The 21,401-nt window shown below is 40.7% G+C and overlaps 1 protein-coding gene across 2 annotated transcripts in view; it reads right to left on the reverse strand.

Annotated features, from left to right (window-relative positions):
* WBP1L (WW domain binding protein 1 like) overlaps positions 1-21,102 on the reverse strand; it is a 60,041-nt gene extending 38,939 nt beyond the window's left edge. The window contains exon 1 of one of the 2 annotated variants that reach the window (XM_048506219.1): positions 20,976-21,102. In XM_048506219.1, coding sequence (XP_048362176.1) covers positions 20,976-21,029 — 54 coding nt within the window. In that variant the 5' untranslated portion in view covers positions 21,030-21,102. Of the gene's footprint in view, positions 1-20,805; positions 20,928-20,975 lie in introns of those variants that run through there. The other variant, XM_048506218.1, reaches the window with a different exon arrangement.
* Between the last annotated feature and the right edge of the window lie 299 nt (positions 21,103-21,401).

The raw sequence follows: 21,401 nt of genomic DNA on the forward strand, positions 1-21,401 counted from the left end.
ATATTTAACTACTCTGTTTTTACAAAAACCCAAGGTAGGCAGCCAACATCTGCTTTTACCAGGAAAAGTCTTGCTTATCCTCACAATTCACTATTATGTAAATAAGTGGCAAAAAATTTTCAAGGCCGCATTCTATAAAATGTGAGCAAATAGGGGTCAGCATTAACAAATTAAATATGAGAAAATTACTATGGCATCTACAACGTATGTGACAAAGTAAATAACTAGAATACATTATTTTACGGTACTTTGAAGTAAAACTGAATCAGTGAATGAGAAATTCTTGGCCCTAAGACCAGGGTTCAAATAAATATAAAGTTTAGGCTGCAATATCTATACGGCTGTTTTCTAGGTAGAGTACCCAAAGACTTCATCAGTTCAGTGCGAAGTACATATGCAGCGGTGCTTAGGATTTCACTGTAAATCTAAACACTAGAGAACAGTTTAAAGATTTGAACTACAATAAATAGAACTTAGGAAGACACCAATTAGTTGAATTGCAACCCCTAGAAGACACAGTGTTTCCACTACATTTGTTTAGGATACAGGTCAATTCTATTAATGTGTATCAACAAACTAAATGGAAGAGCATTCAACAGCAAAAAAAGAAAAAGATTGAAAGCATTAAGATGACCGAATGGATTTCAATTCAAGAGATTAAAGTTAATCAGACACAGAAGTACATGATCAAAACATCAGTAATAGCACTGCATATCTTTAGTACAGAGAAAGCAGATGTGCATCTATTATGTGCGTTCAAGTCACTTTTTACTTATGGCAACACTATTAAACAACTTTGCTCCCAGATTTCTAATTCACAGTTAACCAGACTTTTGAAGCAGTTCACAGAAATTTAATCATACCTAAGAATGGCAGGAATCAAGATTTCCCTCCACCTTTCATTTCACAACTCCAGACCTGCCAGGAAGCATGGCATTAGCAGGAAAGCAGAGTACAGCCAGAATTTTCCATAAGTGAGGAGGTCTCATTTGATACTTCTAAATGAGAACTCCATGTTCATGTTTACAATTTCAATACAGATACCCCACATAACTAGCAGTGAGTGAGAAACATTTTGTTCAGCACTTTCTTTTGCCTCTTTCTTCCAGGAGTGGATTAGAACAAACTCCATTTGCAATATGTATTTGCCAAATTTCCTATTATTAGGAAGTTAATCAGCATTGCTTTTTATTACTTTAGGTCCAGACTCAATATTGAAAACCTCCATTCCAAAAAATGTCTATGTCCCAAAATACTACTGGACATTGTTAGCAACTGAATTCTAATAGAAGGGAGTTGCACTGCCAGGGCTGCAGGGATTTGCATTCAAGTACTCGTTCATTTCGTTAAGTGCCAAGACGCTTCCAATGCATATTTATTTCATTTGTCTTTGCACAGACTGCCATATTAGGAACTCATGATTGTAAGGCCACTTCCCCCCGACCCAGCATACATATGAATAACCCAGCATACATATGCAATGTCTTATACAGAAGAGAAATTCGGAGCAGTTTGCAAAAAGATGCCAAGACATTGCATACACCTGAAACCGCACTGGAATTTTTGTAAAACTCACTGCCATTTGACATAGTAAATGCTTAAGTGGCAAAAAGGAGAAAGGAAAGTTCAATTGTATTAATACAGGCAGCCAGAAAGAACAAGGATTTTAGTTTCCATTGTGAAAAGACTGTCAGGAATATGGCCAGGAATATAGGGGAACAGTTTCTGGTCTTGATTAAAAATAATGGAGGATGATTCTGTAAGCCAGAAACAAAGCTAGTCTAGTCTTTAAATATGCCAAAAAGGGAGTCCAGAGACCCAAAGCAGAATAGCCTTGCAAAGGAACAAAGAAAAAAGGAATAGCAGGCTAATATATCTTGTTGAAGGCTTTCATGGCTGCAATCATCTTGCTGTTGTGAGTTTTCCAGGCTGTGTGGTTGTGGTCTGATGGTTCAATGCCTAATGTTTCCCCCACATCTGTGGCTGGCATCTTCAGAGGCATGTCATGGTAAGATATGTTTCTCTCCAAGGCAAAGCACATTTTATTGTGACATGCCTCTGAAGATGCTAGACACAAATACAGGTGAAATGTTAGGAGCTAAAACCATCAGACTGTAGCCACATAATCCAGAAAATCCACAATCCTTTAATAAGTAGTAATTGATAATATTATATTTTAAGTTAAAGATGTAAACAGCAGGGTGCTTATTTTTGTTTACAGTAGAGCACTGTGTCTCTGGAAATTTTCCAGATATGTACAGTCTGTATCTCCTTAATAGATAAATACAGTTTGCTACACTTAAGTAAATAAAAGTCAGAGAATGGGATGTTTATTAATTTTATTTCTGAAGTGTTTAAATGCCACAACTGCATCCAAAGCACTTTGAGAACTGTACTTTTGCAAGGGGGATGAGAATGTTATTCTTGGATTCCTTGGATCAGCCAAACATTTAAATTTTGCTTCAATGGGGTCTGATTTTCTCACAACATTCTCTTTTTTGTTGCAGGCCAATAAACTCCAGAACTGCAACCTTGGATTTGCTATTAACAAGCCCCTTATCTCTCCTAACAAAGAGAAAAGAAAAAGAATTAAATCTATTTTTATTTTTATTTATTTATGGGATTTCTATACCGCCCAATCCCCAAAGGGCTCTGGGCGGTGTACAACATGGATTCCACATACAGTATATAAACAAAACCCCATTAAATTAAAATGTAAGTTTAAAAGTTTAAATATTTAAAACGCAGCAGTAATTCAGTAAAATGGCGTGAGCAATACCCCAGATTAAACCCTCCCCAAAGGGGGAACAAGACAGTAACAAAGGTGGGTCCCCTAGATGTCCAGGGGGACTCGAAAACAAGAGGAATAGAGTAGCGGGGCACCTAAACAGAGGCTGGGCTCTCCAAAAGCCCGGTGGAACAACCCAGTCTTACAGGTGGCCTCTGCTGAGGAATTCACCAAGATCCATGCAGAACCCAGGGGACAGCCTGGAGGAGAGTGTTCCCACCAGGCAGGGAACCAAAGAGCTGAAAAGGCTAAATCTAGTATCAATACTAAATCTAGTATCAATACTGTGTCTTACTCCTCTCGCTCCAGACCTACTCAGAAAGTAGAATGCTTTTCACGTATCTGTGTGTCTCCAAACAACTGTCAGATCATCTAAAGCAAGAGTTGTTCAAGGAAGCAAAACATCAAGTCAGCAGGCCTGCACTTTTGGGTATTTTTTTTCAAATCCCAATGTAAAAAACATCTGATCTTGGGCAAATTAAAACAAGAGCCTGCTCTGGTGCAAAATGAACACATCGATTTAGCTGGTTATTTATTCATGCTGAATCCAAGTTTTCCATGAACAGACCAAGATCAAAAGAAGAACTTTGGCCACCTTCTCTTTACAGCTTTATGCACTCCCCCCCCCCCCAGTTACTTCTTCTCCTGCATGGCTAGTGGGGGGCAACAAAAGGGAGAACTCACAAAAATAGGCTTTGCTCACTGCTATGCAAGCTTTTGTGTTTTACTTGTGCAATGGTGGTGGGGATCCTCCAATTCCCCTTCTGCAGCAGCCTTCTGTGCTAAACTTCTTGGTGTTCTGAATGGCCTCTCTAAACTCCAGCAGATTTTTGGAGGGTACAATGGGAAGAGCAGAAAGGAGTAGCAACAATTCCTTCCACAAGTGTGGCCTGTTCAAATAAAACCTGGATCTAATAGAAAGATGGATGCAAGGGATGAGGATGTATGTAGCAAGTTCACAGAATTGTTTTCAACACTATAGTAAAATCAGCTGCTCAGCCACTAGACAGGGAATATCTTTTTCTATGACTCATGATTCTATGACAATTTTTACTATATCGTGTCAGGCAGATTACAACACAGCCCTAATGTTTATCTAATTAGTTGGCCTTTCAAATCTGCTATCTCTAATTTCATAACTTTTTGATCTGAATTTTTAATGCAATCAGAAATCCATACAAGTCCCACGGCTTGATAATATAATTTAATATTAGGTACAGCTAAACCTCTTTTTCTTTTTCATCTTGTAAAACCCTAAATCTTATTCTTGGTTTTTTATTGTTCCAAATAAGTTTATTAATCTGACTTTGCCATTCTTTCAGGGTTTTTTCCTATATGCATACTGGCAACATTTGAAACAAAAAGTTCAGCTTTGGCAAAATATTCATTTTTCCTAGCCACAATTGTCTCAGTTTGGACAATCTTTGTCAATCTTCTTGTATTTTTCCACGTTACTGCATAATTGTCTTTGTACAAAGAATCATTTTGTCCATTCAGATTGACCCTCAGATATTTAACCTTATATAAGACATGACATCCGGTGCCTATTCCAATATCAGTTTCTTGTTTGGTTAAAAAATGTGTAATGATCTTTGTTTTCAATTTATTAACTTTATAACATGCAAAGTATCCAAATTGTTCCATTTGGTCCATCAAATATTTTGTTGATAATTGAAGGTTGCTTATTGTTATAACAAAATCGTCTGAATAGCTTTCCATCTTGAATTTTTCTGCATCTATTTGCAAGCGTCTAATTCTTTGATTTTGTCTGATCTTTGTCACCAACATTTCAAGTGCCAAAATAAATTGCAACAGGGAACAAAGGGCATCCTTTTCCAATTTGTAATTCCTCTGTAAGAGTGCTGTTAATATTCTCGCTTGTTGTTTGGTATATATTCTCTGTATCCAACATCTTACAGCCCAATCCAGACCCATTGGTGGGATGCAGAACTCTGGTAGCGGGCCAGGGATTCTCAGCGGCGTAGGAAGGCAAAAAACAAAAAAAGCCTCCTTTCTACTGAAAAGCCCTCAATTGGGCTCCATGGCTTATGCCACCCAAACCGTGGCAAACCGTGCCCCAGCAGGTAAAGGCCAGGTGAAAGCAGACTAATGTCAGCTCCAACCCCAGTCATGCCTCCAGAAAGCCCCCATTATGCAGGCAGAGGCAGCAATGGTGTAGAAGCACCGCCACAGTGCTCTCTGTTGTGTCTGCCCACCAGCAGATTTGCCTCTGCGCTGGGGTAAGTAGCCTGTTCACAGCCCCATGCTGCCTCCATAAGTGGATTCCTCCTCATCCCCGAATTAGGCTGTTAATCCAGTTTAAATGTTCCAATATTGTTAGCATAAAATTCCATGAAATATTATCAAGTGAATATTATCAAATGAAATGAATGCCATTTTCTTCTTCTTGGTTTTAACAAATGGAATATTATCTTTCATATATCTTTTAGGTACAAAACCCATTGGACTTCATGAATCAGTGTACATATACATTTTCTCAGACTGGTCATCATTATTGTTGCAAAAAGCTTATAATCTATGTTTAATAATGATATCGATCTATATGATTGAGGTAATTTGCAACTTATCCCTGAAATCTGCCTCCATCCCTGAAGACTGGAAGATGACCAAATTACAGGCCAGTCAGTTTGACATCTGTTCCTGGTAAATTAGTAGAATATATCATTAAAGATAAAATTATAAAACATGTAGTAAAGCAAGACCTGCTGAGGAAGAGTCAGCATGGCTTTTGCAGAGGCAAGTCCTGTCTTGCAAACTTACTAGAGTTCTTTGAGGGTGTAAACAGGCATGTGGATAAGGGGGAACCAGTGGACATTGTCTATTTGGATTTCCAAAAGGCTTTTGACAAAGTTCCTCACCAGAGACTGTTGAGAAAACTAAGCAATGAAGGAATAAGAGGGGAAGTCCTCCTATAGATTAAAAACTGGTTGAGGAACAGGAAACAAAGGGTGGATATAAATGGGAAGTTCTCACAATGTAGAGAACTAGGGAGTGGTGTCCCCCAAGGATCCGTTTTGGGACCAGTGCTCTTTAACCTATTCATAAATGACCTGGAAGTAGGGGTGGCTAGCGTGGTGGCCAAGTTTGCAGATGATACCAAATTATGTAGGGTCGTGAGAACCACAAAGGATTGCGAAGAGCTCCAAGCAGACCTTGATAAATTAGGTGAGTGGGCTAAGAAATGGCAAATGCAGTTCAATGTAGCAAAATGTAAAGTGATGCACATAGGGGCAAAAAATCCAAACTTCACATACAAGCTACAAGGGTCAGTGCTATCAGTCACAGACCAGGAAAGGGATTTGGGCATCTTAGTTGATAGTTCCATGGGAATGTCAACTCAATGCATGGCAGCTGTGAAAAAGGCAAACTCTATGCTCGGGATAATTAGGAAAGGAGTTGATAATAAAACTGCAAGGATTGTCATGTCCTTATATAAAGTCGTGGTGCGACCGCACTTGGAGTACTGTTTTCAGTTCTGGTCGCCACATCTCAAAAAGGATATCGAAGAGATTAAAAAAGTGCAGAGAAGAGCAACGAGGATGATTGAAGGATTGGAGCACCTTCCTTATGAGGAGAGGCTGCAGCGTTTGGGGCTCTTTAGTTTGGAGAGGAGACGTCTGAGGGGGGATATGATTGAAGTCTATAAAATTATGCATGGGGTAGAAAATGTTGACAGAGAGAAATTTTTCTCTCTTTCTCACAATACTAGAACCAGGGGGCATTCATTGAAAATGCTGGGAAAGGAGGAGAATTAGGACTAATAAAAGGAAACACTTCTTCACGCAACGTGTGATTGGTGTTTGGAATATGCTGCCACAGGAGGTGGTGATGGCCGCTCACCTGGATAGCTTTAAAAAGGGCTTGGACAGATTTATGGAGGAGAAGTCGATCTATGGCTACCAATCTTGATCCTCCTTGATCTCAGATTGATCTCAGATTAGGAGACCAGGCGCTCAGGAGCAGCAGCAGCAGCAGGCCATTGCTTTCACATCCTGCACGTGAGCTCCCAAAAGCACCTGGTGGGCCACTGCGAGTAGCAGAGTGCTGGACTAGATGGACTCTGGTCTGATGGACTCTAGTTCTTATGTTCTTAATTCTGGGTCAGTTCCTTCTTTATGAATCAATGGTCGTTTCCCCACTCACCATTTGTTGCGGGTTACTGGCAGCAAATAACCCAGGGTCGGGCTGCACTCTCCACTACACCAGTGGCAACAACGCAGCCACCCCGATTCTTTCGCTCTCCTACCCCCTCAGCGCGCGTCATTTAAGGTCCTGGACAGAAGAGCACCTTTAGGAAAACCCCACGCAGAGCACGGGGCAGTGGGGAAGCCCGGGGGGGTGTGGGTGTGAATTCAGGGTTTGAGTTTTCCGCCCCTGTTAGAGACGTGTAGCCCTTTGCCCAATAAGGAAGCAGTGGGCTGTGCGCAATGCACACAGCCTTTTTTTTATTTTGGGGAGAAGAGATCGTTGTGTATTTGACCCTATGTTGCAACATAGGGCCATTCACATAGCAATGAAAGGGAGCACTCACTGAAAGCCTAGTATTTACCCATATCTTCCACTAGAGCTGCTGTGGCTTACCTAGCTAATACAGTGTTCTGTCTGCTTGTGCCACAATGTGAAAGCTCGTGAGTTCTAGTCCTGCCAGGGATGACTAATTTTTTTTTTTTAAGAAAAAAATTGTCTACGAAGGAATTGGGGCTGATTTTTTTAAAGGACAAGGTTTTTCTGTTTGGGCTGAAAGCAGAGGGATTCTGATGCACCGGTCCCACTATTATTTAGGTTCACTCAAAACACAGCACAATGAATCCCCAGTTTCTGTCCCCAGCGTTATCGTGAAGCCACAAATGAACCACCAGGAAGTTCAGCAAATTTTCGTGCTGCAACGTGCTGGCCAATCAAAAGCCAGCAACAAAAGCAGGGAAATCACATTGGGCAGCTCTGTGATGACATTTGCATATGGGAATGTTTCAACGTTGATTCCAGGAAGGAAAAAAAAAGAAAGGTTCAGCCTCCAAAACGGGACTCCAACCAATCGTAGCAGAGACCCACCCTGTCGATCACTGCAGACAGCGGAGCCGTGGTAAGTACTGCTTCTAAAAAACCGCAGCAGAAAGGTGAGTTCCCCTAATGGACAAACTGGAGTGGGGAACATTAACCCGTGCTCAAGAACACCCGGTTTTTACGAACCCAGTCTGCCTCCACTTTAATTCTGAAGTGGGGAAACGACCAATGTTATATGTGCTTCTTGCCATGATGTGGGAAAATCTCTGTCAAAAGTGAGTTCATTCATCATTTCTTGTAAAGGTAGAATTAGTTTTTCTACCAAACATTTATAATATCCTGCAGGTAAGCTGTTGGTTCCTGGTGCTTTGCCTTTCTTCAAACCCTTAATGGCCTATGACAATTTGTAGATTGTTATATTTCCATTCAAACTGTCTCTGTGTTCCTCTGTAAATTTCTCAAAGGGAATCTTGGCAATATATTCTTTATAGACATCTCCTCTGCATTTCTTTTTCTGTAGAGTTCTGGAAAAACAGAGACAAACTAGAAATTTCAAAAATGTTGCTTTAAGAATTTTAGCTCTTTGGGTTGTTTTCCATTTTTGCTGTTTCAAATAAATCTTGTTGATTCTGCAACATCCTGATTTCTTTCATTGCTTTTTGGCCAGAGTCTTTTTATGTTGTTCATCCAAGGCCTTCAGTATTTTAAAAACATTATTTATTTGTTCTGCCTTATCTTTCTTTTGTTTAGCAGCAATAGCTATTGCCTCTCCTCTCACATGGGCTTTACTTGATTCCCAAATCATTGTATTTGACATTCCTTCAGTTATGTTAATTTTTTACATTTTAAACTTTTTTTTGCAGCAAAATATTATTATCCAGTCTCCACTTTCTTCTTCCTTTTCTAGTCAGATGCCATACTATTTCTATTGGATTATTGGCTGCATAAATGTTTGGTTTTATTTTCATATTTTCTAAATTAATAATACATTTTTAAAAACCCAACACATATCAGTTGTTGGATATGATTGATGCCTGTCAGAGTAAAAGGTGTAATCTCTTAACTTTGGATTTTTTTTACATGCCGTAAATCCACTAGATTCAGTTTCATCTATGAAAACACATTTTGGTCAAGTTTGCCCACTTTGGCTTTTTTTTATCTATCCTTATCAGGGTCTATGACCACATTAATATATCCTAATATAATTACTTCACCTTCTTAAAAATTCAAAATTGATTGAAAAAGTTTTTCAACAAAATTTTCGTTGGAGGTATTAGGTGCGTAGAAATTTGCTATGGTGTATGCTTGGTCACCAGGCAACTTGGATTTTCAATCAAATAAATCTACCCATTGGAATCTTTAATTTCTTCAAGCACAGTTAACTGTTGGTTTCTTATATAAGTAACTACTCCTCACTTTTTAATATGGGTTGAAGGTGAATATACAAAGCCTAATTTTTTATTATTCAATATATGTTGGTGCTTATCTTTTATGTGTGTCTCTTGTATACAGATAATGTCTCCATCTTGTATTTGCAGTTGATTAAATATTTTTGTTCTCTTTGAAGGGGAATTTAATCCATTTATATTAACTGACAGAATCTTCATTTTACTTTCTAGGCACAAGGCCAGCAACTTGGTCCAGTTTATTTTCCTCTCTGTTAACCCTTTTAGCTTATCTACTAGTTTGTCCTTAACAGGGTCTTTCTGAAGGCTTGTATATGGACTGCTTTTAGATTCATACTTTCTGGGAAGCCATTTGAGTATTTCTCACCCATAAGATGTTTTGCTAGCTGTTTTGCTTGCTTCAAAATTGAATTTTTTTTCTTACAAATAGGAAGAATAACCTCTAGTAGTATTTTATTTATTTCCTTAACAAAAATCTGTCATAAAAATTAAATTCACTTCTTTTCCTCATTAATGTATTTGGTAGATCTTGAATTATTTTTATTTCCATGTTGTCTGCCACCTGATGTTTCTTCAGAATCATAACTTCAGCAACAGTGCAAATTTCACCAGAATATCTCTTTGTTTTTATATGCAGTCAGCAGAGGCCAATTTGCTGGTGGTCCCCGGCCCCTCAATGATGCGGCTGGCCTCCACACGGGCCAGGACTTTTACAGCGCTGGCCCCGGCCTGGTGGAACACCCTTCCTCCAACTGTCCGGGCCCTGCAGGACCTTGGGGAGTTCCGCAGGGCCTGTAAGACTGTGTTGTTCCACCGGGCCTTTGGAGTACCCAGCCGCTGATATGGTGCCCCCTTCCTGCTCTTGCCCCGGCACTGGTACATCAGAGCCCCTCATATTGAGGGGCCTGCCGTCCCCCCCCTTTTTTGGGGTGGGTTGAAATTGATGCTGGACGTCTTTGCTTCAATGTTAATTATTAACCGCTGGTTTTAGGTATTTTAAGATGTTTTATGGATGGAGCCTATGTATTGTGTATTGGATTCGCTCCCGTTTAATGTTTTATGTTTTATATTATGTTGTTCACCGCCCGGAGCCCTTCGGGGATCGGGCGGTATAGAAATTGAAATAATAAATAAAATAAATAAAATAAATCTTGAGTTGATTCATATACCAGCTCTGGAAATTCTTCATTCACTTTTAAGTAGTGCTGCATCCATTTAAGGATTTTCAAATAAAAGTTAAAGATTAAAGTTCAGGATTGTAGTTCAGTAAACATCTGGTTTTCCCCATCCAAGCATATTGACTTGCCTTGACAGCTTTACCTTGCCAGTAGGTATCAATAACAGTATTTAATTTTCCCCACTAGATGGCAGTTTTCAGTTCAGCTCTGGAGTTTACTCATGAACCCCATTTGATTATCCTCCACAGAACAAAAGATCAAAAAGAGGGGAATTGGATAATATTTAAACATAGCAGTTCAGTTCTTATTCGGGGAGTAAGACGATCAGTTCACCAGTTTATCAGTCAAAAAATGCCTTATTGGGGTTGGGGGAGAAAGACTCAAACATTGATTCCACTGCCTTCGGCACCTTGGCTTGATCTGTCTCTCCCCACTTCCTTTTGTCATGGACTTCAACAAGAAGTGGCAGTCTTTACTTTTTCATCGGCTGCCTACAGTGAATCATCTGCAATTATTGATCCCTTACTCATCCCAGCTCTTGAAGGTATGTTGTTTTCTTCCTGCAGCTTCTGTTAAGTACAGGTAAATTTACTTGTGAGTAGACCTGCAATCCGGCAGTTTTTGCCTCTTTTCCTTACAGCAAAGACCTATCTTTTCTTGATCTTTAAAGTCTCTCAGATCATACCTGCAGGCTTTCTTTGATTTTTAGATTCATGAAAAAGTAAAAAGATAGAAAGAAAGGAAAGGGGGGGGGAGAAGCAAATGAAGGAATTTAATGGAGAAGGGCAGCCTCTTTTCGGCTTTTCCACCTACCTGCATCCATTGATCTTAAAGTTATCAAGATTTCAGGGTCCCTATGAGGGATTCCCAACCCCCACCAATCAAATTATGGGTCCCCAACACTGGGGAGGTGAGACAGTGAAAGAAAAACTCACTCTCAGCCACTAAAAAACGCTCTCTCAGTGAACACTGTCAAGAGTTGTGTTATTAACTCTGCAAGTGAGGCGCCATGTTCCTGAGGTCCTACAGCCGTGGTGGTGAACCTAAGGCACTCCAGATGTTCATGGACTACAATTCCCATCAGCCCCTGCCAGCATGGCCAATTGGCCATGCTGGCAGGGGGTGATGGGAACTGTAGTCCATGAATATCTGGAGCGCCGTAGGTTCGCCACCACTGTCCTACAGTATTCCAAGTTCTAATGTCCTTCCTCAAAAATTTTCATTTGTTAGAGATTGTCAAATTTTGGATCAGCCCCAAATTGTGCAAGAATAAAAATGCAAATGAAGGAAGTCATCTTAAAGTTTGAGATTGTGAAACTCAGGAATTGCAGAACTGCGATCTCACACAACAATGGCCAGCAATGCTAATATTTTATCTCAGCATGATCAAAGGAATGAAAGAGCAGAAACTACATGGAGCAACCTCAGTTCTTATTCTGCGGTGTCATATTATTAGATTTTGTAGTAAACATTTATCCACTACTCCACATGAACACACTTCTGCAGATAACTAAGACTGATATGAGAATATTCTCAACACTAGATGGAACTACTAATTCAGACTGAGGTAAGAATGCCACCTGCTGGATTCCAATGTTTCAAGATTAACCTGCTTTGACCTTTCTTTTGGCATACAAGATTGTATGCCATATACAAAACGACTATGTTTTAATTTACATATTTACATATTTACATATTGGCATTTATTGGGGTTTTATAGTAACTTGTTTTCTATACCGCCCAGAGCCCTTTGGGGGTGGGCAGTATATCAAGGCCAATAAATAAATAAATACTATTGCTAGTCAAGCAGAGACATGGTTATCTTGGCTGAAACAAGTCTTACATAAAGTTGCACAGATTGGATGGTTAAACAGGTTTTCTTAAGCTAGGATTTTTCTTAGTAATATTCCTACAAACTTAATTAGGTACAGGAGAACTATGTTAAAATAAGGCTTCTTTGAGGGACAGGCTAACAGCTGAACAGGAACAATCTAAAACACTAAAAGGAAAATGGCCGCACAGGTCAAATGTCATGCAATGCTAACCCTGAAATGATTTCTTAGTACAGAATGAAACATGTTTTATTTTCAGTGAGCATAGAAACTCAGTTTATCTATAAGCATTACCAAAATTCACAACATGAGAATTATATAGACAAGAGCCAGTTCTATAAATAGTGAAGAAGTGGAACCTAGGAGATCTGTTCTGAAATTCTCCTATTAAGTTACATGGGACAAAGTTACGTAGGACATAACCAACACTGTTGGGAAAAGCGAATACTTGTTTAGCCAAAGACATTTTGATAATCAGTAACAGCACAGCTACACCCCCCTAAGTGAACAGCTGTTACTGACAAAGACACAGTTCAGAAGGGAACAAAACCTCCATCCTGTGGCTGATACTGGGGGGCTGGCCTCCAGCAAGATGGAGCCCATAGAGTACAATGTATCTGTGTCTACAGAACAAAGATGCATTGTTTGCACTCCCCGCTTCAAGCTCTGCAACAGACATGTCCTGACAGGCATTCTGCGAGCTTCAAGTAAAAGTAGATTACTTCCACAAATTCTTCTTAAATGTAGTATCATTGTTTGTTGATACAGAAGCATGTTTCCTTTACTGGAAGAAAAAATGCAGACGAGACTGTACTCTGTCTCACCAAAAGATCTAAGTGTGGCTCGTAGTTGTTCGGCAGAAATGAAAGTTGCATGTTTCCACAGTAGAAAATAGTCCAAATTCTCTAAAAGCATTAAAGAAACTTTTTTAAGCGTCAGTATTGTCAAAACCCCTATTTGGTGAACTATGAAACACTGAACATAAGAGATTATTTATTGTGCATCGGATGACTATCAGCAAGACTTGCCTTTTTGCACAGTAGCACCTGCCGTTTTCTTCCCCATTCAGGAGCCTCTGTGCTGCCGTGGCCATTTAAGAATCTTCCCAGCAGTTTACTCAGCTCCTCTGATTGACGTTTCCAAGCAAAAAACAGATAAAAGTTTGTTTATCCTGGAGATCTCACGCACATGGTTTTTTCTTTTTGTTTTAAATTGGCAGTATTTAAAGCTTCGAGGATCATATACTAGACTGGCTGCTGCTCTCCGTCCAGGTCTACCCGATGCTACTGAGTGGGAGGTAGACCAGTCCTCCAAGTGGCTGCTACTCGAATATAGAATCTGCAAAGCTTTGAATATTGCTAATTTAAAACAAAAAGAAAGAAAAGAAAAAACCACATGCGTGCACGAGTGCCAGGACAAACAAACTTACTTTATCTATTCTTTGCATGGAAACACCAATCGGATGAGCTGAGTAAACTGCTGGTAAGATTCTTAAATGGCCACGGCAGCACAGAGGCTCCTGAATGGGGAAGAAACTATAGCTAGGCACTAGGACCACAATGGAGCATTCCACTACAAAGAAGCACCAGGAAGAAGTGGCAGATTAATTCAGAAATCTCCTGATATCTTTTGATGAAACAGGGTATAATGAGGGGTGGTGGAGCACAGCAAGAGCAGATGTGTTCTCATATGAAGCTTCAGCAATCTTCTATACAATTTGTCTAGGACAACAGAACACTGAGGTCCCAAATGGGTGCTAGATGCAACAGTGTCTAAGCAAACCAAGTTATAATTGACCTTTTGCATTCCACATTTTTTAACTTTTACTTTGATTTCTACCCCGCCCTACTCAAGCCAAAGGCTGGGCTCAGAGCAGCTAACATAACTCACCAATACAACATTCACTGCTAGTATACAGACTTAATTAATAAAAAAAAACAATTAAAACAACATTGAACTAACTCGATCAGTCAATAGATAATTAAAACTTATAAATATGCAGAAATTTGATGCTCCTCTTATTTTACGTTCGCCCTGGGGATAATAATTCAATAAATGGCTAGATCAAATGTAGCTTATCCACCCTCTAATCTCATTATATTTGGTACAAGGGGCAGGAAAAGGGGAGCAAAAGGAAGAAAGGGAAAAGAGAAGGGAAGAGGAAAGGAGAGGTCAGAAAGATGGTGGAACCATACTGTCTCAACCATAGGCTAGGCAGAACATCTCTGCCTTGCAAGCCCCATGGATCTGAATCACATCCAGCAGGGTTCTGATCTCAGATGGCAGAGAGTTCCACCAGGCAGGGGCCAGGGTCAAAAAAGTCCTGGCACTGGTTGAGACCAGGTGAATCTGTTAAGGGCTGGGGACCTGCAGAAGGTTGCTTCCAGAAGAGCTTAGTCCTCATCGGGTGTGATATTGAGAAACGCCGTCCCACAGATACAAGGGTCCCAGACCATTCATGGCTTTAAAGGTTGATACCAACACCTTGACCCTGATCCAGAATTCAATCCGTAGCCAGCACAGCTGGCAAAGAACAGGTGAAATGTGCAATCTTATAGACGTCCCTGTGAGGATCCTTGCCACTGAATGGACCAATTGCAATTTCCAGAGCAGTCTCAAGGCAAACCCAGTGTACAGCAAATTATAGCATTCCAGTCTGGAAGTGACCACTGCCATAACTGTGGCTAAGTCAGGGCGGTACAGGTAGCAGGCCAGTCGCTTCACCTCGTGCAGGCTGCATGTGCAACTGAGGCCTCCATCATTAAGGAGGCATCCAAAGTCACACCCAGGTTACAGACAGTAGGTAAAGGTGCTAATGTCACCCAGTCTGGCAGCTTACAGCCCTCCTCCCTCCCCCCACAGTCTAACCATCATACCTCCATCTTTGATGGATTTAATTTCACCTTGCTCTAACACAACCATTTCACTACAGCCTTCAAACATTCAGCCAGATTTCCTGGGGCAGTTTCTAGCTAGCCACCCATCAAAGGCAATAGCTGTTTCATCCATGACCAGCAGTGATAATGTTTATGGCAATAATGGACACAAGGTACATCTGAAAATAAAGTAATGGATTAAACACTGCTATGCGAATGTACATAAACACTATACCAGAGAATCACACCCTTACTTTCCATGTACTAGTGTCTAATGAATTAGCTATACGTTATGTATAATACACTTTAGGGACAGCAATCTGAATTTAAATGAGAATGTTTTTGACACCATAGCTTCAGTTACTGAACACAATCAACATTAATTTAAGATGCTTTTATTTTTAGCTGAAGTGAGTTTTACACAACACCAGTCTTTCTGATGGAGCCAAAATACTACATGATCAAAATGCCAGTGATGACCGTTTTAAGAGATGAGACTTTTAAATACCTGTGATTATTTATTTTATTTATTTTCCAAATTTATATCTTGTCTCTCCCACAACAAATGTGGCTTGAGACAGTTGACGATGTAAAATAGCATTATTTAAACAAGTTATATAGTATAACAGCTAACAGTAATGTAGAACAACATAATTTAAAACCAATATAAGTCAATAATGAAAACTAGAATATAATATTAAAAATATCAGTATCAAAAACTGAAAGCCCAAAAAATCTGAAAACTAGAGGGGAGAAGTAATCAGAGCTGAAGGAAGCTCTATAATAAGAAATCTTTCAAAGTAAGCATACTAGCTAGCCAAGTAGATTATTTGTTAGCTAGGCCAGCTTCACACCAGTTCTTTTGGGACAGACAAGATATCCCTTTCTAACAATTCAGAACAAGGCTTTCTCTGCCTTCTAGCAGCTTTCTCTTACCACTACAGCAGCGTTTTTGATTACTGCCACTATTCTTGAGAATTTCACAAAAACTTTATACACAAAGTATAAGCAAATGAAGTTATGGCGGATACAAAGATGGAGTGATGGGAAAAGCTACACTTGCTTAAGTTTTGAACACTAGAGTTCCATTAAAGACACAACTGCAAGATAACAGCACTGTTGTTCAGAATACCAGGCAATGGCTATTTACAAACCTATGTGTCAGTATGTTCCCAGTAACATTAATTGCTTTTTTAAAAAAGAGCAAGAGGGCTATAAAGAAAAATTCAAGATATTTCTTGATGTAATTTGTTTTGGAGTCATTTTCCAATAGGATCACAAAACAGGAGGGGAAGGACCTATAAGGAAGACATTTATATACAAGGTTGTTAAGGTGCTATAAGTGTGTTATGTCACAAAGGCTTAAAAGAACATGACTGACAGTTTAATGGTCAGAACAAATAAATAACTCCATAATACATAAAATGAATCCTAGAAGTTTTGAATACTGCCTCAGGATTTCCAGCAATCCTACTTTTAAGAATGGAAAGACAAAATAGGATCATACAGCCACATCCTTACGTTAACAATATCATTTGGGGGGGAAAAATCATCTTCAGGTTATTAAAAACCTTCTGCTAAGAAGTGCCACAAAACCCTACTTGGGTTCATGTACCAGGAGTCAACCATTCCAATACTGAACTCATTTAGTGAACTCTGAAGTTTTTCTAAGCCTTTAAGGAGTCCCAATTTTTGCTACCACTGCAAAGAGGTCAATGAAACTACCACTGCAGTATACCACTACATACACTGAAGGCAACTGATGTTGAAGTAGCAATCAAATTTCAACCTTTGCACATCACTACTAGTTTTCAGACAAATCCTGAGGCACTAATACCTGTCATAACCAGTCGTTGTTGGTTCATTGGGACAGTACCATGGAGGACTGAACTGATCCATTTCATGACTTTACATATTCCAATTTTTTCCAAAGAGACACTCTTATAGAAAATCATTCTTTATACCCTATATCTTCTTTATCCCTACTTCCTCTATCCATCATGGCAAGAAGCACATATAACATGGCTTCAATTATTTTGTGGCATCATCACTTTTAAAAGCCTCAGCTTCTATAGATGTGTTTTCCACTTCACACCTGCTACACCAGGGGTCCCAAACTTCTTCGAGTTTGTGGGCATACCTGAAATTCTGAGAGATCATGTTGGACACAGCAACAAAATGCTTAACTTCAGTAACACAATGCAAATCCTGACATCGTGCTGGCAGCTGCTGCCAAAACATTTTTTTTTAAATCTGCAACAGCCAATCAAATCTCCAATAGTTAATCAGAAGCCTTCTTGAACAAAAGCCCTATCTACACTTAGTCACTTCCTAAAAAATATTTACTGAGCGCCACAAAAGTATCAGCAGGCATCATGGTGCCCATGGGCACCACCCCTTGACCTAAACAGTCAAGCTAAACCATCACAACATCTTCTGCCACCCTGCTGGCTAGTTTTATGTTTTTGCTTCCACAGTCAATGTGTACTCTTCAAGGGAAGACATAATTTCTCTCCCCATCTTTGTTGCCACAAGAAGTAACCAATTTCCATCACATTTTTAAAGCAATGTAAGTGGAGATGAATTAGGTGTATAGCAGCTGGCTCTCCTTTGAGTTCATAGACAACCACCGCTTTTCACCATTCATTTCTAAATAATCCATATCCTAACTACTATATACCACCTTCTTACCAAGTAGACCATGGTATTTCATTCACAGTAGCTGAATGAGCAGTAAATCATATTTCCTTAGAAACTAAATATGTGGTCATTTCAGATCTCTTCTCCACACAAAGACCATCATTTTCTCAGACCCAATGAGAGGATTTTCACAGCACACCTCCCTTTTTTTCCTAGTTTCTTTGCTTTTTGCCTCTTCCATCCACCCTTCCCAATTGGCCATGCTGATAGGGGCTGATGGGAATTGTAGTCCATGAACATCTGAGGCATCAGAGTTGGACACCCCTGCCTTAACCTTAGGCCCTCCATGAGCTTTCTCCAAACTGACCATTTCACTTCTTGCACGCAATTAACACTCTGATGACCATTCTCCACAGCGGTTAATGTTTGTGAACTGCAGTTTCTCATGTTCCAGAAACCTGATTCTACGACCTCTGAAGTCCCCTCCATGTCTCAGGACTCAGTTTCTTTCCTGTCTTGCCATTTCTGAACATTCTGTTCAACAAATCCCTCAGTCTAAACATGTGGAGAGTGTGAAAGGAAACATGTTTGTGATTACTAAGGCCTACCCATACTATGAGAAATTTTGATTTAATTTTATTTCCAATACACTCCTACAAACTTGGATTTCAGTCTCAAGTTATTGGAATCAACATATGAAAACATACAGCTCATAACTTCAATACCCACTTCCTATCAACATCATAGATGCCTCCTGTCTTTAAGGCTTGTGTGAGATTCCACACCCAACTTGACTCTCAGGCCCACCAGTGGCACACCTCTCCAGCCTTCCTGATCCCCACAGCACACAATCTTCTCCTTCTAGGACTTACTCCTTCTAGAACCTCTTAGAAGGTGCCCCATCTTCAGAACAAACCTGAACTGATTTTCCACATCCCATTATCCCCCCCCCCCCCCGGCTTTAACAATCCAAATGTTTGCAAGTATGAAGGTAGGACAATGCAGCAGCTCATTAGGGCAGAACCTCTTCCTTGAACTATTCTGTATTATCATTCCCCAGCCATAGTTTGGTCTCTAACATACACTCAGTTAGGACATGGTAATGAAGGAGCGATTGCGTTATAGTATCGGGAAATGTGCAACACAGAACCAAAATGCTACTGCAGGAACCAACTTAGTACATTTTAAGTGGGTGGCACCTACTTCATTCTCCACTCCCTAGCATATGCTTTTGAGATGTACATATACTTTAGGAAAACTTGCAAGGCTTGTCATGCATACAAAATGATCGCAGAATTGAATATGAAAAGGCAACATGTCAGCTTTAATATCCAAAGACGGTATTAATCCCCCCTTTGATTGCTCCCACTCTTTCCCCAAGAAATCCCTGTTTTCCCTAAATATCAACCTCCCAAAAGAAAGTAACCTCTGGCACCTTAAGGACTCAGTTTAGTGAAATAGGCAGGAGTCTACTTCAGCCAACAACACACCTAGGGACACAGTATTAATTTTATACTTGATGGAATGCACAAATAGTAAACAACTTTGGTATCCACAGTTACTTTTTGTACTATAATCATTACTTAAACTGCAAGATAAAAATTCATTAAGAAGTCTGACTATCTTTCTGTTGCTTCTTTACCTTCTAACTTGTTTTTAAGTACCATGACCTTGAGGTCAGAGATAGACTGTCCAGAGAGTGCAAAATGTTCTCCTGCTGGTTTCTGTAGGTTTCCATTTGCAGTGCCTGCTTTGTTTGTTTACTCACTTATCAGCTACAACTGTATCCCACCCTTCCTCCACTGAGCTCAGGACGTAACATGATTCTTCCTTTCTTTTTATCCTAACCCCATAAGGCAAGTTAAACTGAAAGAGTGACAGGCTCCAAGGCTACCTAGTCAGATTCATGGCTAAATGGAGGTTGGGACTCAGACTAAGGCACCCAAGCCTGACAATAATACTATACATTTGCTCACTACTTTAGAACAGTGTTGGCTTTAGCCTCCATATTTCAAGGATCTGAGGACAAAGGTTCTTCCCAATATACACTCATGCCATTAAAACCTTCGCCAGTGCTTGGAGGGAAGGGGAAACTAGACATCCATACCCTGTTTGCCCTTTAGGGCATCCAATTGGCTGCTATGTGGAAGGGGGCACTAGACTGATGCAACACTGCTTTCCCTATGTTCTCAAACTAGTTCCCTTTTTTGAGATGCCTTTGTACTATCTTCTTTGCTGCTACAAATTAAATCTTCTGGGAACTTCATGAACTACGTTTTCCTACAGAGAGGCTCTTCATTAAATATACTGTATTTGAGTACTGACAGCCTAATCCAAAAGATAGTCAAACAACATCATGTGAATTGTGGAAGGGCACATCTGCTTTACTGCGTATCTCTTTAGGACACATAGAAAAGGCACCTGGGAACAGCCTAACCCCCACTTTATTGTATTTCATTAAAACAAGCAGCAGATAAATCAGGCATACATCCTTTCTAAAGAAAGCAGCAGCTACACATTCTGTGTTCAGGCACGTACAAAATCCTCCATAATTAACAGGGGGGTGGGGGGAATGACAATGTCTGTTCCCTGGAAGCATTTTCAGCAAAACATTATGATCATAATATCTTATCTGAATTTTGCTTTATAGATTTGCTTCATCCCGCAGCAACCTGATATATGAAACTCAAGTGACCAAAGATATCTTTTACAAGGAGGCACAATATTGCAAGACTCACATCCTTTTCCTAAGCAAATTACTGCCTGCCGTCTTCCACGTCTGTCTCCTTCAGATACCTGCACGATGCCTACATTTACTTATTTGCACCCCCCTTTGTGCAGCAGGCCTCTGCCAATGGTTTCCTGTTCCCCAAGGGTTCCCCAAGACAGATCCCCCACATCACAGCAAAGCCCTCCTTCCGCGTCTCGCCCCTGCCCGAAGGGTCTCCCCTCTCTCTCCCTCGACCCCTGTTCCCTCCCCAACCAGCCCCTTTCTGCTTCCACGCCCTGCCCTGAGAGGCCTCAACTCCTCCCCCTCCCCCCTTTTGCCCCTCCTCCTACCTGCGCGACCTCCACGCTGGCCGGCAACCCTTCGGGCAAGGCCTGGAAGAGGAGCACGGCCATGGCACCGAGGAGCCTCCTCTCCATCCCCCCCACCCCCCGTTCCCCGGCTCGCTTCACCCGGCTACTGCGAGCCTGACCCGTGAACTGAAGCACCCCGGGAGGCTTACCCCGCCCATGCCGCGGCTCCCATTGGGCGGTAGGCGGACCTTCCTCCCTTTCATAGGCCTTGACCAGCGCTACTCAAAACATGCCTTCAGAAACCAGGCGTCAGGTGTGGAGTCCCGCCCTCTCGCACGACGCGGCGGAAAGGGACTGCAAGGGGGACATGTTAAGTGTGTCGGAAGTACGCTCGGACGTCAGCAGATGTGCTCCACCCCGTTGGAGTCACATTTAAAGAAACAGAGGCCGAGAAATATCACGAGAAGAAAAGATTGTAAGGTTGCAGCGCGGTGCTCCCGTTTAAGTCCATTTTGTACTTTCTCATGCTCTGCAATATCCTTTTGGGTGCGATTATGAGAACTGTACACTGAATAATCTGGATGTCACCAAGGGCCAGATCAGCCGTATCAAAGGGAGGGGCCATTTTACGAACT

This window comes from Sphaerodactylus townsendi, linkage group LG08 (assembly GCF_021028975.2).
Source record: "Sphaerodactylus townsendi isolate TG3544 linkage group LG08, MPM_Stown_v2.3, whole genome shotgun sequence".
Lineage (NCBI taxonomy): Eukaryota > Metazoa > Chordata > Lepidosauria > Squamata > Sphaerodactylidae > Sphaerodactylus > Sphaerodactylus townsendi.